The following is a 26084-nucleotide window of genomic DNA, read 5'->3' as shown; positions in this document are numbered from 1 at the left end:
TAGCCTGCCCTTTCTGTCTCTCTCTCTTTGGGCTCACTTTGCAGACTAGGCCTCAGTCATGCACAGCTGGGCAGGCAGGACCAGAGGATGGCCTCTGAAACAGGCACCCACACAAAGGCAGAGGGAGCGGGTGTGGAGGCTACAGAGTGCAGGGAAAGGACCTCCAGAAGACAGGATAGCAAGCAAGATATACCTTTCCCAGCCCAGAGAGAGTGAGTGAAGGAAAAGCCGGGGGCCTGGCTGGTTAAGTGATTCAGCGAGTGGCTTCAGGCACAGTGATATTCAGCAGAGTAGATCTGGGGAGCCAGAATGATTCAGCAAGTGAATTACTAAAACCTCCACATCACTTCAGCATAGTGCAGTTCATTCAATTAGGAGACTGCCTATAGAAGCAAAGACACTTTTTAGAGGTGATGGAAGTTCCTTACCAGCCTGTCCTCCAGCCCAGCCTCAACTGGGTCACAAGGGAAGAGAATACAGTTCAAAAAATCGGGGCTTGCTGATTGCCAAAGCTCTGGGATTTCACAGTTCAGAATCCCAGGCCCACCAACCATAAAAGCACTTCTTCAATAATTGCATTGAAAATGGATTAGGATCCAATTTGGAGGAAGAAGGTGTTGAACTCACAGTGATTAGTTAACAAGAGAACATTTTCTTTGGCTCAAGAGTTTGAACAGAAGGAAACCCTGGGCAGGCCAAGGCAGGCCCTGCTATTTAAAGGGGAGAATGTGTGCAGCTGGAATCTTCAGGCCAAGCCACACCCTGTTTATTTGAACATGGGAAAGATTCAGCCTTCATACCTACTGTGCGTGCCAAGTTTAAAATTAGATCAAGGACATCTGAGCTAGGATGAGATCTCAGGGGAGACAGAAGTATTTTTAAATGCACTGGATCCAAAAACAAAAAAGTAAAGGATCTCCAGTTTTATATCTTAGAAGCTGCAGAGGAAATATACACATTTTGCAAGCCCTCGTGCATCCTGCTTCCACTCAGCTGCTTTTGCTGAAGCGGCACGTGGTTTACATTGCTGCAACCAGAGTGACATTGCAGCACTTGGTATTCTGGCATAGATTTGCCTTCTGCTGCGTTTCTTGCAACACAACCCCGTAAGGGAGCCTCCAAGCACAATTCTGTCCTGCCTGAAAATAATTTGTCCACTGACCCTTATTATAGTAGGGCCCCACTCATTCAGAGGGTTACGTTCAAGACCCTCGCCAAAAAGCGAAAATCGCCAAAAAGAGGAACTCCTTCAATAAAATGGCGCCCGACGCTCAGCTGCTGAGCACATCATGCCAAAAAATGCCGTAAAAGCAGAACAAGCGCCGTATGAGTGGGGCCTTACTCTAATTGAAAACCGCCGTATTAGTGGAACGCCGAAAAGTGGGGGCCAGTGTATTTGTCTTCAAAACCAACCAACCCCAGAGTTGGGTTGAGTCAATTAAACTGGGTTATCCAGTGGTTGAATGGCTATTATTATTATTATTTATTATTTATTTAATTTATTAGTCGCCCATCTGGCTGGTTGTCCAGCCACTCTGGGCGACGTACAAGATAAAACAATACATTAAAACATTAAAATTTAAAACCATAACAGTAAGAAACCTAACCCACCCCAAAAGCCTGCCTGAAGAGCCAGGTCTTCAAGGCCCGGCGGAAGCTCATCATAGAAGGGGCATGGCGGAGATCATTTGGGAGAGAGTTCCACAGGGTGGGGGCCACTATTGAAAAAGCCCTCTCTCTAGTCCTCACCAGTCTAGCTGTTTTAACCGGTGGGATCGAGAGAAGGTCTTCCGAGGCTGATCTTGTTGAGCGGCATCCCTGACGATGCTGGAGGCGCTCCTTCAGATAGACTGGGCTAAAACCGTATAGGGTTTTAAAGGTCAAAACCAACACCTTGAATTGGGCCCAGTAAACAACCGGTAGCCAGTGCAACTCCTTCAGCACTGGAGTGATGTGATCTTGCCGGCGGCTGCCTTTAATCAGACGAGCCGCCGCATTCTGTACCAGTTGCAGCTTCCGGACCATTTTCAAGGGTAACCCCACATAGAGCGCATTACAGTAGTCTAGGCGAGAGGTGACCAGGGCATGTACTACCAGTGGGAGCAGATGGTTGGGAAGGCTACTGCAGGGTTCACCAACCTTTTGGGACCAGTGGGCAAAATGGCTGCCATGGGGACATGGTATAACACATGATGGCTGCCACATCCAAAAGAACAGAAAAAGACACAGGACCACAAAATAGCATGGGCATCCCTCACCAACAGCTGCCCCATAAATGGAAATAAGGCACCTACATCAGCCGCCACCACACTTGCTCACAGAGAGAAGCTCTTTGAATTTCTCTGTTCAGAATGGATAGGAAGGAGTTTCCAGATGGCATTCAATGAAATGTTGACATATTTATGTTCAGTGTAGGAGAAGCTGAGCCGGTTCAAACAGGAACAGAGGAGAAAGAGCAAATAGTCTCTTGTACATTGTGGATTTTTATGGGGATATTTACTGAGATCTTTTGCAAGCACCATATTGGCGACCCCAGGGTTACTGTGTCCATCTCTCTCAGAACATTCTCATAGTTGTGCAAGACTTAAGATACCATTTTTTGCCATTCCAGATCAGAGAGGCACATCCCAGGATTCTTGCAATGCTGGATTCCATATGGTAGCATGCAGTCTGACATTTTCACACATGCACACACACAACCAGCATCCCTTGTGGCATTGCAAAGGATCCTGGTATGACCCTCTTATGTCATGTGATACTTCACTGTGCCCCCCCCCAAAAAAGTTACCCACACACATACACACACTTGGTTGTTTGCACAGTTCAGCCAGCCCAGGCCAGTTGCCAACTTTTTCTTTACCTCCAGTAAAAATTAGTTGATCTCAATAAATATATTGCTTGTACCTATTCTGTGGTTTCTTACTAATGTATATGGAAAATATGAATGTATCTTGAAGAGTTCTTTATACAATAAACTTCCCATATACAGCAATTGGTATCAACATGTACTCTACAAGTTGTCTAACATAAATGGTGGACTTCAACATGGGCCACTCCAGCTTCATCTCGCACTCCCACCTGGAGCTGGCCTTCCGTGCCCCACACTTCTACCTACGCTGCCATGTGTACTTGTCAACGGTGCCTTCCAGCACAGGGGCAGCCCAGGCCTCCCACTTCCCCTGCATCCTTCTGTTCACCTTTTTTGGGATCCCCTGGGAAGCTTGTGAGACTTTGGGGGCAATTTGTGTGTGTTGGACCCTAGATGAGAGCCAGGATGGATGGGTGGAGTCCTGGGTGTGAGCCAAGAGCTTGAAAGATGCTGAGTGGAGAAGTGCAAGGCAATTGTTTTAATATTTATTTGTTAACTTGTATTACGTATGCTTTTGTATTATGGCTTTATTGTATATTTTTATAATATTTGCAGTTTTATCTTCTGTACACTGCTTAGATATTTTTATATATATTAAGTGGTATAGAAATGGCTTAAATAAATAAATAAATGTAAATGCTTTATCAATTTGTATTTTTTACATAAAGCCACCACATTCAACTTGCATCTAGAAAATTAATGCTGACAGTCCAAATTCTATTTCTTATATCATCATCATTATTATTAGCCTAACATACTCTTATCATATTAATATATTCCTGGCATTAAGAGGCAAGATCCTTCTGCTTTACATACATAGCCTGATGCTATTCATATTTACTCCTGCTGATTTCAGTGGGGCTTACTGTCAAACTAAACAGTAAAAGATTGCAGCTTTAATTCAGTCAGTGTCCAATTGCAGACCGGTTAATCAATGTGCACTTAAATAAGAATTTGGGTTGTGTTATTATTTTATTTATTTATTTGTTGTTTGATTTATATCCTGCCCTTCCTCCCAGCAGGAGCCCAGGGCGGCAAATAAAACAAAAACAAACATTAAGATACATTAAAACAAAACAACTTTAAAAACATTTTTTTTAAAGCTTTGAAGATATTTTTTTTTAAAAAAGGTTAAAAAACATATTGTTTTTAAAAAAAGGTTTAAAAGCATATTAAAAAGCAATTCCAACACAGAAGCAGACTGGGATATGTTATGTGGAAGACACCTATTCTTCCAAGGCGCATGGGCATTTCAACTACAGTTGATATTACTAAGGAACAGGGGTACCTGGGGGGCACAAAGGGGGAAACTGCTCCAGGACCCCACACGACTGCCCCCCAGCTTATTAATTCATATTGCTTAAGTCTCCACCTGTAAAGATTCCCCCCATGTTCATAGCTAGGTCTCCACCCCAGCCTACTCCCCCCTCACTGTGTCCTGAGATCTGGTTGTACTTTCCCAGCCTCCAAAGTAAGTAAGCAAGTGAAAAGTGTCCTATCCATTCACAGCCTGGTTAGATACATGGCATTAGCAGCATGGTGCTAATACAGCCATGCACATTACATGAGTGTAGAGTAGCGGTTAGGGTGTTGGACTAGGACCCGGGAGATCTGGGATCCAATCCGCAACTCAGCCATAAAAGTCACTTTTTGGGCATGTCACAAATCTGACCGTGGGCCAGTCACAGTCTCTTAGCTTAACCTACTTCACCGGGTTGTTGTGAGGATGAAATGAGGGATACATGCACACCACACCTTGAAGGAAAGATAGCATATAATATTAATTAAATAAGACTGCACAGATAGTAAGACAGCTAGGACTGGGGAGGGCAGCTATGAGAGAACTAGAAAAGGTCCTCAAATGCAAAGATGTATCACTGAACATTAAAGTCAGGATCATTCAGACCATGGTATTCCTGATCTTTATGTATGGATGTGAAAGTTGGACAGTGAAAAAAGCGGGTAAGAGAAAAATCAACTCCTTTTAAATGTGGTGTTGGAGGAGAGCTTTGCGCATACCATGGTCTGCAAAAAAGACAAATAATTGGGTGTTAGGACAAATTAAACCAGAACTGTCACTAGAAGCTAAAATGATGAAACTGAGGTTATCATACTTTGGACACATCATGAGAAGACACAGTTCACTAGAAAAGACAATGATGCTGGGAAAAACAGAAGGGAGCAGAAAAAGAGGAAGGCCAAGCAAGAGATGGATTGATTCCATAAAGGAATCCACAGACCTGAACTTACAAGATCTGAACAGGGTGGTTCATGACAGATGCTCTTGGAGGTATAAGCTGTAATCGACTTGAAGGCACATAACAACAATTCACCAGTGGAATTCAGGAGATGGGAGACCCAGAGGAGCAACCTACCTGGTAGTTTCAGAGGGTAGGCCCAGCCATTTAATTTGTGTTAGGATAGCATAAAACAATAGAAACAGAAACTTACATTTCAGGGTTTTTTAAAATTTTCTGTAAATGAAAAGGTGCACCAACCAATTCTCAAGATTGTTTAAAACCAAAAAACACCAAGCTTTTGAAGTTCTTTAACTGAGGCATGTCAGACATGTTCATTCCCATTCAGTTTTAAGCTAACCTAATATATTTGTATTGCTTTATATAATGTTGTGCAGATTTGTTTTCTATATTTATTGACATTATTTTTTTAATATGTCATTTGAATTGTTATGTTTATTACTGTTATTGGCACGTTGTATGCCAGGATGGGAACAATTTTGTGGGAAAGTGGCACCACAAACTGAAGATGATCATAGAATCATAGAATAGTAGAGTTGGAAGGGGCCTATAAGGCCATCAAGTCCAACCCCCTGTTCAATGCAAGAATCCAAATCAAAGCATGGCCTAGGATGATGGCCTCACCATGGCATGATGATGGCCTAACTACCAGGATGGCCAGCATGCAAAGGCCTGGCCCTTTGGGGAAAGTCTGTTCCCTTCCCTGCCTGTGGATTTTCTCTTCCCTGAGACAAATTCTCTTTCAAATCGATACCCTCTCTGCTGGAGGAGGAATCAATTTTTGAGTAGTTTTATAAAACATTGTTTCTAGAGGTTGGAAAGGAAATGTGATAGAACTGCCATGTGCAACACTTAGCAAAACAGGGGTGGGGAGCCTGTGTCCCTCCAGATGCTGTTGGACTCCAACTCCCATCAGCCCCAGCCAGAAGTCAGGAATTATGGGAGTTGGAGTCCAGCAACGCCTGGAGGGACAAAGTTTAGACACCTCTGCTTAAGTCCATTAATTTAATAGTTCTACTATGACTTTACTGGCCAGCACCCTACGTTTTCTACTGAAAGAGGGCCCCAAGACTAAGTTTTACCCAGGTCACCTCTCTGCAGCCCTGCTAAGGCATCAGTGGTGTGTAGTACTGCATAGAAGAAGATGCTAAGAGGCCCACAGGTAAGGTCACATCCACACACCATACCTTTAAAGCACTCTTATACTACTTTAAGAGACATGGCTTCCCCAAAGGATCCTGGGAACTGCAGTCCTAACAAACAGTTCCCAGGATCCTTTGGGGGAAGTCATGACAAAGTGGTATGAGAGTGCATTAAAAGTACGGTGAAGATGTGACCTCAGTCCAATGAATCAGGCCCCTAGCCCCCACTCCCACTAGGCCTTAAGAAATTAATCTGAAAGCAAACAGTAGATTCAGTCAAATTAACTTTTCTCTCTCTAATTAGGCAGTGGCTTTTTCATTGGAACACCTATGGTCATAAAATCCTCTGCCAACACCAATTCTTGTCCATCCAACACCAACTCAGCTTGCCTCTTCAACTCCACGACATCCACATCTCCTTCGCCAATCTGACTGGCTGGCTTATACCTCTGACTGAAGTGAGACAGAACCAGTCTCTTTGCTTTACACAGCTTTGCAAACTCTGCTGCCATTTTGGGGGTGCTGTGGCCATGCTCCTTCGCTTTGTCCACTTGGGTATCATCCAGCGTGGCTTCGTGAACCAAGAGATCAGCTTCATAACAAAGGGTCACTGCTCCGTCTCCAACAATACCAGAACAATCTCCTAAAATGCAAACTTTTCTGCCAGGGAGAGGGTCTTCTGTGACATCTGAAGGACAGATGGTTGTGCCATTTTCTAAGACAACTGTAACACCTTCTTTCAGTTTGCCATATAAAGGGCCTGGCTGAACTCCTAGAAATTAAAGCACAGGTATAAAGTTATCTTTCAAGCAGCTCAGCTTTCAACATATTTTTAAACACACCTTTGTGCTTTCACAGAAAACTCAGAATCCTGCTGCCTAAAGATTTCACCACCACCACCATACCCAGTACTTATGAATGCACATGTTTGAAACTACGCAGGTATCATGTACATCACAGTTGCTTTCTCTCATGGCATTCAGTCAAAATTGCTCTCCACTGGCCCCGGTTGAAGAATCGTCTTTCCCCATCAGAAGAGGGATGCTCTACTTTGAAAACATTTAGGGGAAAAAGGAGCACTGCTTTAACACACACACACACACAGAGAGAGATTTCTGCAATTAAGTTTTCAGATTAGATCAGAGCCATTAACTAATATTGCCAGCGTGTTTTAGAGGCAAAGAGGTGCATTAGTCTGTACCAGCAAAGGAAGTACACCAGCACCTTAAAGACTGATTGGCTTCAAAAGACATGACACATTAAACCAATACCCATTACACGAAGCCGGCTGATGACTTCGAAAACATACACTGCGATAAATCAGTTAGTCCCCAAGGTGCCACAGCACTTTCCTGTATGGGTAAAAGCAAGTACTTTCATATGCTTGGAAAGTTATTAGTCACACTCAAGAGCTGCGGTGTGACTTCAGCGCTCATGACATCAACAGAGGTGCTGTGGGAATTTCAATCCAGCTAGAGTAGAGCAGTGTTGCTAGGAGACTGAGCTGCGAACCAGGGAGCCCTCTGCTCAAATCTCACCACAGCTACCTGCATCAGCAATATAAGGCTGACCTACCTAACAGGATTGTTGTAAGAATTATGGAGATATTGTACATAAAACACTTTTGCACTACCTAAAGTGCTATGTAAATGCTAAGTATGATCATCATTTACAAGTTGGGTAGGCTATAAAATGAAGTGACTCCTCTGTTTTTATCATCTACAATCAAGAGGATCCTATATACTAACAGCAAGATTATTTTTCAAGCAACCATCTTTATGTAGCCAAAACAGCAGCAGCCACACACCAGAGGGCAGGATCTGCAGGATCAGAAGAACTCCAAAGTTTGCAGATATAAAGTTAAAAAAAAACTGAAAAGGAGAACCCCCTCCCAACACAGCCCAATGAGGACTGACCATGCTCAGTGGCCACAGAACGTTGCGGGGGGGGGATGGAATGGAGTATTCTGGAAAAGGGCATGGCAGGCTGGCACCCTGAACGAGAAAATTCCATGCTGCAAGTTGCTGTTGCAGGTCTCGCTTTTTTTTAGAGCAGGGATAACCACTGTGGTGCCCTGCAGATACAGACGCTACAATTCCCATCATTCATGATCATTGGCTACACTGGGAGGGGCAAATGTGAGTTGTAGTCCACAACATCTGGAGGGTACCATGTTGGCTACCCCTGTTTCAGACAAACTTCAAGATAGCAGCCCCAGGACATTTTCCTTAGGATCCAAAAGAGGCAGAGCCATTTTTACCTAGTTCCTTCAGCTTCTGGGCATTGAGTCTGCCAGCCCGTGGCTTCTCTTCCACTACAAATCCAAAGGAAGGTATGCGGTGAAATAGTCGAAACGCCTTCATCACAAACTGAGCATTGTCCACCAAAGTGTATGAGTCTTCTACAGGATCCAGATGAACAGTTTTCCCTTGTGTCCCTTCAAATGAGACCTCATCTTTCTCCTGGAAAGACAGCTCGTTCTGTTCCTCCGCAGGGCACTGATCTGGTGTAGGCACCAGTTCGTGAACAATGTAAGGGAAGGCAAGTTGTGAGTGGGAAAGTTCCATAGTTCTCCACAGGAAGCTCCTCAGCCCCAGCGGTCCATAAATATCAACCGGTAGTTTGTTTGTGGCCGGGCTACTCTGGAGGCTAATAGTACAAAGCAGTCCAGGAAGGCCAAAGAGGTGGTCGCCATGAAGGTGAGTTATGAAGATCTTGGTAATTCTACCTAACAGAAGAATAATGGGCTTGAGTTGAGAGAATTCAGGATGCATGTAGTGAAAACAGCACATGAAGAAAATGTACTTTCACACCAGAGAAATGTCAAATGCAATACACCACCAATACTCAAGTCTCTCCTAAGTCATGTGAGTGGTGCAATTCACTGCTCTCTAGCTTCTGTTACAGCAGGGCTGGGGAACCCATTGTCCTCCAGATGTTGTTGGATTTTAACATGGACAATAATCAGGGATGATGAGGGCTATAGTTCAGCAACATCTGGAGGACCAAAGGTTCCCAGGCTTGTATTACGGGGTTGCTATAAGCGTCAATGTCAACATCCCTACCACACATTTAAAGCACATGGCTTCCCCCCAAAAATTCTGGTGTCTGTAGTTTACCCTTCACAGAGGGGTTTTTTTTAAAAAAAGGGCAGCCAAGATGATCAAGGATATGGAGTGACTCCCCTATGAGCAAAGGCTGCAGCATTTGAGACTTTCACTTTAGAGAAAAGGCGAGTAAGAGGTGACATGATAGAAGTTTATAAACTTATGCATGGCATGGAGAGAGTGATAGAAGTTTTTCTCCTTCTCTCAGAACACTAGAACTTGTGGACATCCAATGAAGCTGAATGCTGGTGGATTCAGGACAGTTAAAAGAAAGAACTGGCGACATTTGGAAGGCCACAGGTTGCCCATCTCTGATTTAAATGCTGGAAAACACATAAAAAGAACCCCACAAAAATGATAAGATCTGAAACAGATGTGATACAGGAAATCCATGCACCGGGAAATCCATCCTACCTTAAAAAAACAAACTTTTAAAGCAGACTTTAAAAAACTCAGAGCAGCAGCACTATGTTTATCTGAAGGAGCGGCAAATTAACATTTCCCCCTCATATACGCACACAGTTTTCTGGATCTAAATTACAGCTCCTGAAGCTGCCAGGAGCCCCATAGAGGAAAAAATGTACGCATGAGACAGGTCTGATATTCCCTGCCCAATTTAAGATAACATATTTGGATCATTGTCAACCTGTGGTCCTCAGTGGTTTGTATCTACAGATCCTTGTGACAGTCTGAAGTTGTGCCATTTTAAAAGCATAGGCTCATTCCTAGCTAACTCCTCTCTTCCACACAGATTGTTAGCATATGATGGAGAACATCCACACATGCATCGGTTGTCACATTTTTCCAGACAGCCAGTCCTCACTGCCACAAAGCTACATCAAATGTGCAAAGGGGGAGATTTATCCCAGGACTACATTGTCTCCCATCTGATTCTTGGCTTGCTTTGTGCTGGCCACCCTTACAAGGCAGCTTTCATGCCCTGAGTTTAGAGAAAAGGTAAATTATGTCCTGTTTTTCCTAGCAATCAGTATTTGTTTAAAAAACTATTTGCATTACCAAACTTCAGCTTTATTATTTGTTGTAGAAGTGCCTTGATTTTTTTTACATCTCTCATCAAGGCCAAGACATTAATCAATAGATGCATATTCCTCACAATGTATTTATTTACATGTATGCATACCAGTTAATGCCAAAACAGACTTCTGCGTGAAACAGGATCACACACTGGAACAAGATCATACATAGCTTGCTTGATACTATGAATGGAAGAGTAAACTGCTAATTTTCCTCCTTGCGAAAGCTGCTTAAGTGCTTCAGGGAAGCAAAGAGTCTCTTTTTTTCTCTACTCACTGCAATCAACACCTCAGAGCACAATCCTTCTCAGAAGAAAGTCCCAATGAGTTCAATGTGTACATCCTTGCCTGTGGGTAAAGCCCAATGTATTTAGAGCACTGTTTTCCAACCTTGGGTCTCTGAAAAACTCAAATAGGCTCAGTGACGATCTGTTAGAACATCTAAATTATTAAATGTAATTTTATTATATAATAGCTAGCAATCATAAAACATTAAAACCATCATATATGGCAATAAAATATGTGTAATACATTCCTTGCATTCAAATCTAGTTCTAAACCTTTTCCAAACGCGTTTCAACCTATAAAGGTCTTCTTCAGTGGGTACTTTGGATTTTGGGTAGCTGGGTGTTCCTGAGAGACGTTTTTGGACCTGCTTCTGAAACTGGCTGACAAAATAAGTAACTATTGAATTTGAGAGGCCTGCATCTTCAAGGATTTTTATCATTCGTTAGTCCAAATCTAAAGACTAAGCAAGATATGCATTGTACAATATATTCTGTAAATCTGATTTATTACTAGATTATTACTAGAACTAGATTTGAATGCAAGGAATGGATTAAGCATATTTTATTGCCATATATGATGGTTTTTAATAATGTTTTATGATCACTAGCTATTATATAATAAAATTACATTTAATAATTTCGATGTTCTAAAAGATACCTCCAAGCTCATTTTTTTCAGAGGTTGTGCAGGTTAGGTTTCTATCCTTTTGGGTTCAACCTTGGGTCTCCAGATGTTGTTGAACTACAACTCCCATCATTCTTGGCCATTGGCTAAGCTGGCTGGGGTTGATGGGGGTTCTGGTCCAACAACATCCAGGGACCCAAGGTTCGAGAACAGTGGTTGACAGTGATCTGCTTCTAAGGAAACATGTGTAGGGTTGCACTACTGGGCTGCCATTCTAAACACACTTGCTAGGGCAGGGGGTCACCATTGTGGTACCACAGACATCAGTGTGCCTGCCAGTACCTTGCAGAGTGCCCACAAAAAAGGTCTTAGTAGATAACCCCCAGAAACCCACAATGCACAGGAGACTGACTGCTCTTCCTGCTCAGTTCTCCTCTCCTACATTGAACCCGCATCCTTAAACACCTTTCATTGGGTAGCAAGGTTCTGAACAGAGGAGAGGGCCAAATACCTTCTCTCTGTGAGCGAATGTGGCAGTGGCTGATGTAGATGCCTTTTTTCCTCACTGATGGGGCACCTGAAGGTGGAGGATGCCCACACCACTTTGAGGCCCTTTCTCTTTTTCTGCTCGTTTGGCTGCGTTATGTCATGTCCCCATGGCAGCCATGCTGCGACTGGTGCCCATGGCACTTTCCCAAAATTCCAAAAGTGCCCACCGGCCCAGAAAGGTTGTTAACCTCTGCAGTACTCATTCAGCTACTGGATATCCCAAGTTAATTGACTCAACCCAGTTTGGGGGTTAATTGGTTTTGAAGAAAAACACCACCACACAAGGGCCAGTATGCAAATTATTTTCAGGCAGGACAGAACTGAGCTTTGAGGCTCCCTTAAGTATAATGGGGATTGCGTTACAAGAAGCACAGCAAAAATCAGCTTTATGCATTACCAAGTGCTAAGATTTGACCCACTGGCCCAAACAGGCTAGTGATCTCTGGTGCATCGGATTATACCCTAACTGGAAGCCTCTTATTGGAAGCACATCATTTCCAGTGCTGCTAGCTGGCTGCAGCTTCTCCCAGCGAATTTTGAAAAACAACCAACAAAACATCAGAGCTGACCTGCTTTCAGATGACTTTTCATGAACTGGGTTTGTGTCCCTTCACCACAATCAAAGAGCCAGCATTCTCCTTCAAAACGGACTACTATAGCTGAGGCTCCTCTAGTTGGCGACGGATATGCAGCACCCGTTCCCAGGAAAGTGACGTCCATCGACATCTTACTCAAAATCAGCGCAGCACCTAACAGAGACACAGTAAGAAATCTGATTTACTTTTGGTTTTCTGGCCCATTGACAATTTTTTTTTAAAAAAATGAACTAAATAAAGATACTGGGCATTAAAATGTACTGGCCAGACTAAGGCTACAAGGCTAAGCACACTTCCTAGTTAATGCTAGAACTTGGGGACATCCAATGAAGCTGAATGTTGGAAAATTCAGGACAGACAAAAAGTACTTCTTCATGCAGTGCATAAACTGTGGAATTCATTCCTACGAGAGGTAGCAATGGCTACCAGCTTGGATGGATTAGACAGATTCATGGTGGATAAGGCTATCAATGGCTGCTTGCAGTGATGGCTATTTTACTTCCACTGTTGGAGGCAGTGTACTTCCGAATACTAGCTGTCAGAAATCCCAGGTGAGGAGAATTGCTCTGCTGTGATTCTGCTTGCAGGCTTCCCATAGGCATTTGGTTGGCCACTGTGAGGCTAAATGGGCCACTGGCCTCATCCAGGAGGCTCTTCTTATATTCCTAAGGTCTATAGAGCTCCAGAAGAATTGCCCTACACACTGTACTTTAAGAAGATGTGTTTGGGGCAACAATTGCAGCAGCTGCTGTGTTATTGTCATGCAGTATCTTGGGCTTTGGCAACAACGGAGAGATTTTTAAAATCTCCACATTGCCTGTCCTCCTTTACATAGGCAGTTTCCACACAATGTTTGGACTGACTTTTTTTTCCCCATGTATGCTAACTAGATACAAAACCTTCAGTGCCTTAAATGTGCCATGGGTTACTAACAAGATCGCCAGCTTTTCTAATGGTACCTTTTGAGACCTTCACCTGCCCATTTATGCACTCTTAACATGCCATTTAAAGGCACAGATACAGAAGGCAGCTGAAAAGTTAGCAATCCTAGATTTTAAAATACTTTCACTTTTTCCCTAGCCCTCATCAAGATCCAGAAGTTACACACTGTGCCCTCCAGAATGGTCAGGGATGACAGGATTTGTTACCCAACAGCATCTGGAAGGCCACAGGCTCCCCGCCCCTGACCAAATCCAGATGAATGCTCAATAAATAGCTCACTCCTGGCAACACCTCATTTGAATCTCTGCCCTTATTTGTCCTCTGATATTCCTTTGAAGGCATTTCCTCTGTCTGCAAGAATATTAGGGTTGTGTGTTCCCTCCTCATGCTCTCCCAGCACCAGAGCTTGTACATTACACAGCAAACCAGCAATGTGGGACAGAACGTTTTCCAGGGCTTTATTTTTCTGCAGAACATTTTCCATTTTCTACGTTCATTTGTAACAATGAATGGATGCCAGTTGTAAATACAATGGTAGGCAAGTTTGGCAGTTTCACCCTTTTTAGCTTTAAATACAAGTAAAACAGACATATTAAATTAGACCACTCTCTAGGACACCAGAAACTTTTCTGATGCAAATTACCCTACCTTGCATAAAGTTTTTCAAATCATTTTTTTTTAAAAAAACAACCAAACCCTATCATTGCAAACTCATTGCAAAATAAGGATCGTCTTTCTTAAGAAAAAACAGAGGCTGGTTTTTAAACTCCTTGCTCTTTATTTAAACTCAAAACTAACTTATTTACAGCGCAGTTCCATACATGTCTACCTAGAAGCAAGTCCAATTGAGATGCATGGTTCTTACTCCCAGATAAGTAGGAACAGAACTGCCGCCTTACAGTACAGTCTTTATCTCTACTTTGAAGAAAGTCTCATTAAGGTCAATGGGGCTTGCTCCCAGGAACATGGGGAAAGGACTGCAACCTTAATATTATGTACTAAATGCTATGCACGCCGATGATGCTAAAAAAAAAAATTAAGTTAAAAGGATTTATAAACTGTTTTCCCTTACAGGTTAATAACACGATGTACATACAATAAGATCTTTCAAACAATCAGCAGCGGAAAGAGCCCCGCGAAATACATAGCTATTATGCAATGATCCTGCAAGGAAACAGCGGTAGAATGAGATGGTACAGCGGCCTGTACCACTTCAGACTGCAAATGGGGGAGAACCACATTGCTTTTAAATGCTAACCTACATTGCAACTGTCGCTACAGAGAAAAAATAAAACAGCACAAGCCTTTACTAGAACCATTCGTCTCTTTCCATGTTCTAGTTTCGTCTTGCAGACAAACGTAACTGCTTTTGGCTTCCTTTTTATTAAAAAAATAAGTGGAAAGGTTCAAAGGTGATCATCTCACTGAATTGGTGTCATCCATTTTAACCCTCTCGGTGCATGCCTCAACCACTAAAATACTGTACACAACTGCAGATTACCGTCCTCAACCTGGGCCCCTCCAGATGACGTTGGACTACAACTCCCACCATCCCTGGCCATTGGCCGTGCTAGCTAGGGCTCATGGGAGCTGGAGTTCACCGCTTGGTTCTAATGCTGAGGTCAAAATCAGTTTTCAGGGATTTCATGGGGCGTTTTCTCCCTACCCACCTGGGCCTCCCTTGCTCGGAGTCTTCCTAGCCTCCTATCCCGGCTACCAAGGAGAAACGGGCTTGTTCTGTTTAAGAGGAAGGCTTCCGGGGCCCCTCTGGCAAGCCTCTCTGCTTGGAAATCTGTTAACTAATTTGGACTGTTTCTGATCCAAAATTAATCTTCCAAGTAAGCAGCGGGAAAGAGGAGAATAAACTGCCACCTTTGCAAGCTCATCCTCGCGCAGAGCAGATGATCATTCCGCATGCTCAGGAAGTTCAAGAAAGGCAATAGGTTCCGGGGCTGAGCCCTTCTGGAGGAGGAGGAGGAGCCGCGGCAGAAAAAAAAGAAGCTGCTTTGGGTGTTTTGAATACAGCTGCTAGTGAGCCTGGACGTGAAATGGTTGGAAATAAGGACAGCTTTAAGGGTTGCCAACTTTTTTTTTTTTTTTTTACTGGGAGAGTTCCTCTGTTTTTAATAGCTGCATGGCAGGCAGAAAATCAACAGGCGCAGGTGTTCCCAACGTGTTGATGTGTCCTGATGGAGAAGCAGCAGATGCCGAACTTCTGCCTGTGCAGGTTAAAAGACACAACCACGCTTCTCTTCATTGTGGGGTGGCAAGCAAAGGAAGGGGAAAGATAGGGCTGCCACCTGTCTTCCAGGAAAGGCGCCAATTCCTTTAATAGCTGCATGGCAGGCAGAAAAATCAGATGGCAATTTTGCTAGGTGATGGTTACACCATAAGAACTTAAGAAGAGCCTGCTGGATCAGGCCAGTGGCCCATCTAGTCCAGCATCCTGTTCTCACAGTGGCCAACCAGGTGCCTGGGGGAAGCCCGCAAGCAGAACCCCAGTGCAAGAACACTCTCCCCTCCTGAGGCTTCCGGCAACTGGTTTTCAGAAGCATGCTGCCTCTGACTAGGGTGGCACAGCACAGCCATCACGGCTAGTAGCCATTGATAGCCCTGTCCTCCATGAATTTGTCTAATCTTCTTTCAAAGCCATCCAAGCTGGTGGCCGTTACTGCATCTTGTGGGAGCAAATTCCATAGTTTAACTATGCGCTGAGTAAAGAAGTACTTCCTTTTGTCTGTCCTGAATCTTCCAACAAACTTTTCCTTCAGCTATAAAATGATCTCTTCTCCCACACCACTCACCACCCCAAGGCTGTGGGGGTGGAAAGAGTAAAGGGGAAGGTCGTGAAGGAGGGAGCCAGGGAAGGAAGGTTGCCATCTCTTTTTGCTGTCAAGACTCCTCTGCAGTTATTCCCAACATAGACATGTAACAACAATGGAGAAAGCTGGACCCTCCTGAATGTCTCCTTTTGGTACGGCAGTTTAAGGCACCCAATCCCTTTAGGGAGGGGTGGGGAAGAGTTGTAGGGCAGCCTTCCCTAACCTGGTGCCTTCCACCTATTTTGGTCAGCTCCCATCAGCTCCAGCCAACATGACAGCCATCAATCACAGCTTTTTAAAAATTGTTTATCTACATGATCCATGTATCTGCTGCATTCAAATGTAGGGATCCCAGATTCCTCACCCTCACGGTGCTTGAACACAGGCTTCCTTCACTTTCTGCTGCGACCAATTCGCTCAGAATACTCACCCCGTAGCGTGGACAGTAGGGTTTATGCACGAGATGGAGACCAACACTAAGAGGCACTCCAGATGTTGCTGAACTACAATTCCCATCATCCCCAGCAAGCATGGCCCATGGGCAGGGATGATGGGAGTTGTGGTTCAGCAACATCAGGAGTGCCAAAGGTTTGTCACCCCAACATAAGGGAATATTGATACTTACGTTGAGGTCTTAAAGGTGCTTGCTGACAGTTTCTGAAGACTCAAGAGGCACCATGGCTAACACCAGCCTCTAAATGTCTTTTAGTTCAGTCCAATTTTCCTCAACCTCCACCCCAGCTAATTACTCCCACCACCCTGTCCAGCTACTGTTTATACATACATTTGAAGGCAAATGTAAATCTGACAAACTTTTAACACCTGAAGAAGTCCCAGCCTCATACATTTGCTCATACGCTGCTTTGTATGTATGAAAGCCACCGAGACAACCCTCTGCAGTGCCCATAAACAACTTATGACATGTGTAAGCTTTGTCATATGCAGAATATCTTGCATATCAGCATTGCTGGTGTCCATTCCAGATTCTTCATGCAATAGATCCCACCCACAAATATTGCAACATTGCAGTTGCTACATGGGACCTCCACTATCGTGTTTCCATGTAATCTTTACATCTGTCAAAACTTATGAAGCACCTCAGTGACTGTCGCACAGCATATATTCTTCATACCCAACACCAATTTAAATCTATGACATTTTGCTCTATTCCTCTCGTGTCTGTTTAGTGAGCATCTGTAATCCTTCTGACCCCTACAGAGATTTTGGAGTCCCTTGAGCATTGCAGCCTCTAACCTGGACAAAACAGGACTGAGAATTCTTAGGCTGCATCTCATCTTGAATACTGTGCACAAAATGGACACTGTAGCACTGTTTGGGCAGTGGGCCCTCTGCTGGTCTTGGGGCCCTAGCAAATGCCCACTCTTGCCATCCCCCAGTGCCAGTTCTGCTTTGCACATGGTGAGAAGTACCAACAGAACAAACTAAAACTGATACAGGAAAGCTACAGTATATCAGTGAATGAATGAGTTGGGGAGTTCTTCAGTGAGGGAGTGGAAGGCTTAGGGGCTATCCAACTTGCATTTACACCAGGTTGAGGGGAGTTGGATGCAGTGGATCTCCAGATGAGTCAGCTGCGTCCAGGATAAGCTGAGCTACACTGGCATAAGTCCATCAGCCCAGCCCAGTTCAATCAAGATCAGCACAAATGGAGCTGGTGCAAGGCCCGGAAAAGAGGCATGTCGGGGTCAAGGTGAGAGGATTTAGGCCACATTCAACTTGTGTTCAGAGCACTCCTGCAGGTCCCAATCCAGGAAAAAGTTACACCGGGAAAAAGGTCAGTCTAAGAAAATAATTACAATAGAAGTCACTGGAGAGAGCTTCTCCCTGGTAGGGGTATTTGAGAGAGCAGGCTTCTACTTTCTGGTCCCTGCATGCAGCTCCCAGCTGAGCCAGTGTTCAGCCAGTCCAGAGGCTCCTGAACGGCAATTGGATGTGGCAGAACTTTATGCCACCTTCTCTTGCTCCAGCACAACTAACACCAGCTTCCCAGGTTGGATTGCTCTGTTACTCAACTCAGCAAAATAAAATTAAAAACACTCAATGTAGGTAAAAGGAAAAGCTTTTACTATGAAAATAGAAGATCATAACACATATCTCAGTACAGTTACGATATTACCAAAGAAGAAAATAAACCCACATTTTTAAACACAGTGTTCATTTTAAGCCATACAGGAGACCATTTCACAATAAACCATATTCTGAAAAAAGTTGCATCCTGAGGGTTTGTATTTTGTTGCTCCACAAAGGTGATTGATACAATACAGCAACTCATGGAACTACAATTTGTCATACCTACTTATTACCTTACTTTTGTCACCCGCCTGCCCCGCTCATCTTGTGACTTTTTGACCTACCATGGATAGATGGGATAAAAGGGCTGACACCTTTTCCACTTTGACCATAAGAAAAGGGTCCCTTGTTCCTGTATACATGGTCTCAAGGCCAAATCTAGGGACGCTACCGGTCAACAAGAATTTTGAGCTGCTTCAGCTAACAATAATAGAGCACAAATTCACTTTGAATTCAGATCAGATTTGCTTTTGGTGCATCTCCAAAAATGTAGCCTTTGTAGTGGCATGTGCCTAGAGGTGATCTGGGCTGAATTCAAGAGACAGTGGCTGTTATGCACACAAATGGAGCATCATGAGTTCAGGCAGTTGTGCGAACAGCTCCTTGGCTGACACTGGATGTCTGACAGCAAAGGAGAGAGGCCTGGGTCAGGTTTTCTGAGTTTCTGTTCAAAAACAAAACAGCCCATGCCTCTCAAAGATAACAAGTTTTACAAATAAATTACCAACCCCATTCTAAAGTACTGTTGTCTGTCCCGCTAAAATGACATCATCCTTTCATTGTCCTCATGAAGAGCTAGCTTTATGCACATGCCCCAAGATCATTAAATAGATTTGTTAAAAACTACTTACAGAATAAATTAATATTGTTAAAAAGAAAACAGATGGGGGTTGGGGAAGTGGGAAAGTGCAATGGCCATGCTATAAGGCAAACAAAAAACGGGGGGTGTGGAAGAAGTGTCAGGTGACATTATTTTGTGTCCGAAAGAAAAACACATTACAAGGGGCAGGTTTTAGACTAAAAAACATCTTAAATAGCATCTTCAGTATCCAGTTTTTTTGCTAAGAGTGCAGCAGAGACACTGATGGCTCTTTGTTCAACGGTATGTCATAGTCCCTTATTCTCCAAATATTTTCTATTATTCTATTTATGCTGAAATTATATTTTTGAAACTAGTTTGTCAAAGAACTTGCAACGATCAACTTGAATGCAGGGAGCCCAAGCACAAACCCCTTGAGAAGGAAGATCTGGCGGATCAGAGTTGAACCCTCACTCAGCAAACTCTTGTGACTTAGTTGTTTCTGGACTACCACTTCACATTGGAGGTGGGCAATTAAATATTTAAATATCCCTCCATATTCAAATCAAAAACGAAACCTTCCTGGATATAACAGAACTAGTATATGAGGGAGGCTGGATTCTCCTTGACATTTGGGAAACATTTAAGCATGTGATCCACACCTGAAGTCTGAAGAAGTACAATCTAGTGACAAGTACATGATCTGAGTCTGGTAATGGTGTAAGCTCTGTTCTGATGTGCAACATGAAGAGGAGGGAAACAGTTGAAGGACCACTCCTCTATTTAAATATATTCTGTCAAAACATTTAACTCGTGTACTTAAGCTCCAAGTCTGACACACAAACTACTTCTAAAGTCTAGCAAATTATGTGTCCCAATTGTATGACGCTAGTAACGCCTATTAAAAGTTGCAAGTAGATGTTTTCAAACTATAGGGGTGCTCCTCCATCTTAAAATGTTACCTGGGAAACAGCCTTAAAATATTCTGTGTCCAAAACACTGTGGGCTTGTTTGCATACTTTATGTATGATCCAGTCCTGAAACCTTGAGGGCATATATAGGGGAAGAAGTCAAATTCTGAATGCTTTCTATTGAGAAGTGTGGAATAAGCAATCTACTTTCAGGCACAAACACCAGTGAATTCCATGACACTTAATCCTAAAAATGGATTTTCTCTTGTGCAGCTCTCATGAATTTACTGGGAATCATGCAGATACCCCTGGTACATTACACCTTTGTAATCACTTCTTTAACCAGTATGAAATTTCATCTCTTTGCTGTATGACTGTGCAACCATCTTGGATACATAAATTAATGCAAACAGGTGATTGCAAAGGAGACAAAATGGGAGATGAGAAATTAGCATAACGCCAATCTAAAACTGAATACTAAATTACCCTTCTCACAGCAGCTTTTCAGATTTTAAGTTCTGCTGGGAACATTCAAATAAAAGTTGCTTAAAAATGTGCCCCCATATATTCATCTGGTTTAATTTCTTGCATCAGAAATGCCTTCCATCCTTTTTGGTGGGCAGAGGAACCATAGGTGCAGCGAGTATGAATTGCCAAATATAAACCCTGATATCTCACTGCCACTTTTATGCAAAAGAAAGCCAACCAAAAATCACTCTGCAGCACCTCTGTTTCCCAAGTTGCTGTAAAACATGCCTGATTTTTGTTATTAGAAAAGATTCCTCCATAGAGGAAAATGTCCACTCTTCATTTCTCAAGATCATCACAATTTTAGGCCACAGCCCTTTGAGAGAGAGAAAAAAAACAGGCTGCATATAAGTCTCTATACCAGCCTTTCCCAACTAGTGGGCCTCCAGATGTTGTTGGACCACAGTTCCCATCTTTCCTGACCATTGGCAATGCTGGCTGAGGCTGATGGGAGTTGTGGTCCAACAACATCTGGTGGCCCACTAGTTGGGAAAGGCTGCTCTATACAAAACGCTGGCATGCAGCAATGCAAAGTGTGTGTATCAGCACAGATGAAAAATCAGTTTCACCACAGCTACATACGTAACTGATCTGTGCAATCTATACGTTGGGGCAGCTCAGTTGGGTGTAAGCCGCATTCCACTGCTCATCAACCTGCTGCATGCCGAATGTGATCATGGCATCAGCATGGAGTCAAAATTCAGTTTAGCACTGGTTTAATTCCACACTGCACTGTTCCTTACGTTAAGAGGAACAATGCACCCAACAATTTTTGCTACTATCTTGGAACAGTGGCAGCAATAGATTTGTTAATACCCACAGCCTTTCCTTCAAGGGCTATGCTGAAATTCTTCTGTTTGATGAGGCATGCCTTGGATGCAGTGGATGGCTATAATTATGTTTCAAGGGGCTGCCACACTTTGAATATCTTATTTTGTATCATTTTTATAATTTTTTGCTACAATGTTTTTACATTAGGTATTTGTTAGCAGTTTTGAGCTTTATTCAGAGAAAGCAAGGTTGAGATACAAAATCTGTTGGAAATAAAATCAGTAAGGATCTGATCCCATATTTTCAGGCTGCAATTTATGGCCGTACAGAACTTCTTCCAGTCAATGTTAGTTAAGAATTTAACTGGATGGAATAGGGGAACCAATTGTTTTTGTTTTTTGTTTGTACAGATTTAAGATTTAATTCTTCAAGAGGTCAACTTCAATGCACAATTCCTAGAAGTATTTGAGTTTTCTAAAAGGCCTGATAAACTGTTTTCTTTATATATCTGTAAAATAAGGAGCCCAAAGATCTTCAGAAATGCATGGCCCAGTCCAAAGCCTGGGAAGAAGGGAGTGTTTTCTGAAACATAATTCCATGTAAGCAGGGATTCCTTATTTGGGAGACAAGATGACCCCGGTGCTGATGTGATCATGAGAGATCTCTCAGGATGCCTTGGAGGCCCTGGGTGTGAGGCTATGGAGTGTAACCATCATGCAGAGAAAAACCTACACAAAAAGGCAAACTGGATAAAAAGCATACCTTGCAGGTATGTTGGTTGCCAGGAGTGTGTGAATGTGAGTATAGGAGGGTTACAAAAACAAAGTCACAAGAGACAGTATATAATTTAGAGCCAACATTGGCACACAAGACTGTATAGATTCTAGAGACTTTGGGTGCCTCCACATGGCAGTTTACTGTGGACAGTGCTGCTCACACACAAAAGTTCTTCACAAAGTCGTCCTCATCAAAATGCCATCCCACATGTTTTTCCTGGGGTTTTTACTTACTGGATTTTTTGCGGAAATGGTAGATTTGTGTTAAATGAAAAAATTATATGGGATGGCATTTTGACTTCATGTGGATGCTGCACAGAATTTGCACATGTGAGCACCACAGACTTCACAGTTAATTGCATGTGAAAGCACTCTTAAAGCATGCTTGCCAGCAATGTTAGTTTTTTTTCCCCTGAGAGAACGAAAACACCCTTGGAGAACTAAGAAAAGCAGAGTTGCTCAATTGAAGATCAAAACAGGCAACTCAGTATGCTTTGCTGTAAAGGAAACTATTAACCTGTCCTTAAATCTGACACTGCCCCATTAAAGCTGCAAAGTTCAGCTGATGCGAGACTTTGCCATGTTTTGTGAGTGGACCGGGTAGGAAGGCTGTGATGCTGCGCTCCAAGGCCCTGACGCAGATGCTGAGCCAGGCCAACACAGGAGGGGTCCAGAGCACACCAGACAATTCAAAAACTATCAAACCACACAGACAAAAAAGACAACCAGAGTATAAAAAGGGATGAAGAGATTTGGTAGCCAGCTTAAGGCTGCCATAAAACATTTTCTGGACCATGCTGCTTCAGGATGCTGGAAGGATGCATGTTTGAATGCTTTCCTTTCTCCATGAGAAATAAGTACTGTGCAAGTAGAAAAATGGCATCTGACAGAAGGCCCACTTTCTCTCCTTGGCATGCTATTTTTTTTATACTCACTGAGTTTATTTGTTTCAAATATGCAAAAGAAAAACCCACCTGCAGTCTGAAGTGGGATAGTCCAGATGAAACTATACCACTACGATTTGTCAGATATAAACTGAGTCTGTGACAAGACAGAATTAGGGATTTCCTGTATGTGGCTAAGCGACCCTGGTCCTGGGAATTGTAAAAGCAAATGTTAAAAATATCAAGGTAAATTTCTGTATATTCTTCCCAGATAAATCACGTTCATTAAGAGGAATGTAAATTGTCAGAGGAAAAATCCACACCATGAGCAATTCAAGCGATGGTTATGGGACAAGGTTAAAAAAAAAAGGGAGTAGTAAAGTTAAGTCTCAAAACATCCTGGTTTGAAATTTGTTCTGGAAACAGATTCCCTGCAGAATTTCAGATGCTGCCTGAGGAATTTCAGATGCTGTCCTTTGGACAAGTCAACGTGTTTTTGGTGGGTGCGGCATAGATTCAGGCCAGTCATACAAATCCGGTAAAAATGATTCATACTCGTTGCTCCAGACCCTTGATCGTATGTACTGGTTCTTGTCTGCAGGCTCAGGGTAATGGAATGCCATGTGATTGGCATACAAAAATTCAACAACCTGGAGGAGAAAAAGTTCAGATTATTGCTCAGCAGGATTCCCAATGTCTATCCCAGAGAAGGAGAACACAGGAAACTGCCTTATATTGAGTCAGACCATTGGTCCATCTCACTCAGTATGATCTACACTGATTGGCAGCGGCTCTCTGGGGTTTCAAACAAGTCTCTCCGAGGCCTACCTGGAGATGCCGGGGATTGAATCTGGGACCTTCTACATGCAAAGCAGATGCTCTACCACTGAACTATGGTCCTACTTTTGGTCCTCCAGCCATGGTCAGCCAATTGGCTCTAGGAGCTCACCAGCAAGGCTTGAAGGTGATGCTTGCCCCTGGCATTTGGTACCCAGAGGTATACTACCTTTGAAATTCAAAATTTCCATTTCATGACCCTCACCATTATCCAAAACTTGTTCAAACTATTAGAGCGGGCTGTTTATGTTCACCCAATGTAAGCACATTCAGTTACTGGATTGTCAGATTGTCCACACGCAGTCAGAAGAATTAAGATGGGCTGTACATCTTTCCAAACACATTCTCCCCACGCCATCCCCTGAAATAGACACTTACTTTGACAGCAATGTTAATAGAAACCTCCCTGATATTGGAGAGAGCAGGATAAAGCCTTCCCTCTGCAAGCTCTTCCTCGCTCAGCTGCTCTGTCAATGCCTTTTTAATACAAAGAGAAAAATCTTAACACAAGAATAAATCCTAACCATAAAAAATTGGCACACAACATTGGCGCACAAAAGTGTTGCAGAATAAAGGGCGAAATTTCAACTGCTTGGCGCATAGCTCAACATGCAGAAAGTGCAGTGTGTGCAGTATTTCACCGACTAGACATTCCATCCACCCCGCTTAAGACCACTTACCTTTGCAGCCTCCAAGAAGACTTGGTCACTAATGTGTCGAACCCCACTGAGAACAACAGCAAGGGCAACACCTAAAATACAGAGATTTCAAGTCATTTTGCAAAATGGTCTTGATTTGTTGAATTAAAACATTTTTATAATTTGTATAAATTATACAATTTGCAATTTGTATAAAAATTCACAGCAAGTCTATAGTTTTTAAAAGCATTATTACCCACAATAACCTGCAACAAAAGCAAACAAGGAGTTTGAAGCAATGCCAGAAAAGCAAGCAGTGCACAGTCAACACGTCAACAGCTTGTTCTAAGAAGAGCAGCCCTGCTGGATTGGATGAAAAGTCCATGTAGTCCAGTATCCTGCTTCTCTCAATCAGATGGCCAATCAAATGTCTCTGGGAAGCCCACAAGCAGGGCATGAAAGCAACAGCCCTCTCCTGTTGCTGCTTCCCCAACAACTAGTATGGAGTGGCATGTTGCCTCTGGAACCTGGAGGTTCCATACAGTCCTTATGATTGGCAGCCACTGATAGAGCCCTCCCCTCCCCCAATGAATCTGCACAAACCTCTTTTTAAAGCCACCAGAACTAGTGGCCATCACCAAACGCTGTGACACCATCAAAGCACAGGAAGAGAACATAAGAAGAGTTCATTGGATGGATAGCTCTCTGCCAATTTTAGGTTGGTTTTTTTTTAAAAAAAAGTTAACTTCATATTTTAAAACTGTAACCAAAAACATAAATAAATAAATAAAAATAATTGGTGGTGGTGGTGCTGCTGCTGCTGCTAATTCTTAAACTAATGAGAGGAGGCACAAGATACACATCTTCCTCCTTGGGAAATCTGTATTAAGATCAGGAAGAGCTTGCTGGCTGAGGCCAATGGCCCATCTGGTCCAGCATCCTGTTCTCACAGTGGCCAACCAGATGCCTCTGGGAAGTCAGCAAGCAGAGCCTGAGCACAAGAGCACCCTCCCCTCCTGCAGTTCCTAGCAACTGGAGTGACTGTGAAGGTATTATTTATTTATTTATTTATTATTTGATTTCTATCCTGCCCTTCCTCCCAGCAGGAGCCCAGGGCAGCAAACAAGAGCACTAAAAACACTATAAAACATCATAAAAACAGACTTTAAAATACATTAAAACAAAACATCTTTAAAAACATTTTTTTAAAAAAGCTTTGAAGACATCTTAAAAAAAGTTTAAAACATACTGGTTGTTTATTTATTTTTTAAAGGTTTAAAAACATATTAAAAAGCAATTCCAACACAGACGCAGACTAGGATAAGGTCTCAACTTCAAAGGCTTGTTGAAAGAGGAAAGTCTTCAAAAGGTGCCGAAAAGATAACAGAGATGGTGCCTGCCTAATATTAAGGGGAGGGAATTCCACAGGGTAGGTGGCCCTGCCATACTAAAGGTCTGTTTCCTATGTTGTGCAGAACGGACCTCCTGATAAGATGGTATCTGCAGGAGGCCCTCACCTGCAGAGCGCAGTGATCGACTGGGATATAAGGGATGAGACAGTCTTTCAGGTATCCTGGTCCCAAGATGTAAAGGTCTTTGTACACCAAAACTAGAACCT

At 43.0% G+C, this 26084-nt stretch overlaps 2 protein-coding genes across 7 annotated transcripts in view; both read right to left on the bottom strand.

Moving 5' to 3' along the window:
* Positions 1-5210: 5210 nt before the first annotated feature.
* On the bottom strand, positions 5211-15385 carry ELAC1 (elaC ribonuclease Z 1). 5 transcript variants are annotated; one of them, XM_061614560.1, is made up of 4 exons: positions 15282-15385; positions 12441-12620; positions 8530-8997; positions 5211-7041 (listed from the first exon to the last, which is right to left on the bottom strand). In XM_061614560.1, the coding sequence occupies exons 2-4, from the start codon at positions 12595-12597 to the stop codon at positions 6566-6568; spliced, it is 1101 nt and encodes a 366-aa protein (XP_061470544.1). In that variant the 5' UTR covers positions 12598-12620; positions 15282-15385; the 3' UTR covers positions 5211-6565. The 5 variants fall into 5 exon arrangements, with proteins under 5 accessions (XP_061470544.1, XP_061470534.1, XP_061470564.1 ...); XM_061614550.1 differs by having other exon boundaries at positions 15080-15365; XM_061614580.1 differs by lacking the exon at positions 15282-15385 and adding an exon at positions 14672-14915.
* A 2910-nt stretch (positions 15386-18295) lies between these two features.
* ME2 (malic enzyme 2) overlaps positions 18296-26084 on the bottom strand; it is a 58761-nt gene continuing 50972 nt past the window's right edge. For both annotated transcript variants that reach the window (XM_061614529.1, XM_061614537.1), the window contains 3 exons: positions 24509-24579; positions 24207-24305; positions 18296-23641 (listed from right to left, as the gene is read on the bottom strand). In XM_061614529.1, the coding sequence (XP_061470513.1) occupies positions 23477-23641; positions 24207-24305; positions 24509-24579 (335 nt within the window). In that variant the 3' untranslated portion in view covers positions 18296-23476. The remainder of the gene's footprint in view (positions 23642-24206; positions 24306-24508; positions 24580-26084) is intronic.

Source organism: Rhineura floridana, chromosome 1 (genome assembly GCF_030035675.1).
Source record: "Rhineura floridana isolate rRhiFlo1 chromosome 1, rRhiFlo1.hap2, whole genome shotgun sequence".
In the NCBI taxonomy this organism is placed as follows: Eukaryota; Metazoa; Chordata; class Lepidosauria; order Squamata; family Rhineuridae; genus Rhineura; species Rhineura floridana.
This window is presented reverse-complemented; position numbering and strand designations above follow the sequence as displayed.

Bases quoted from the DNA above. Each gene is read 5' to 3' on its own strand.
- ELAC1 (XM_061614547.1), bottom strand. From the start codon at position 14,503: ATGTACATCGTGTTATTAACCT. The intron at 12,621-14,481 runs GTAAGGGAAAAC...TGTCTCTGTTAG, and splicing joins GTACATCGTGTTATTAACCT to GTGCTGCGCTGATTTTGAGT. The intron at 7,042-8,529 runs GTAAAAATGGCT...TTTAATTTCTAG, and splicing joins CCAGAAGCTGAAGGAACTAG to GAGTTCAGCCAGGCCCTTTA.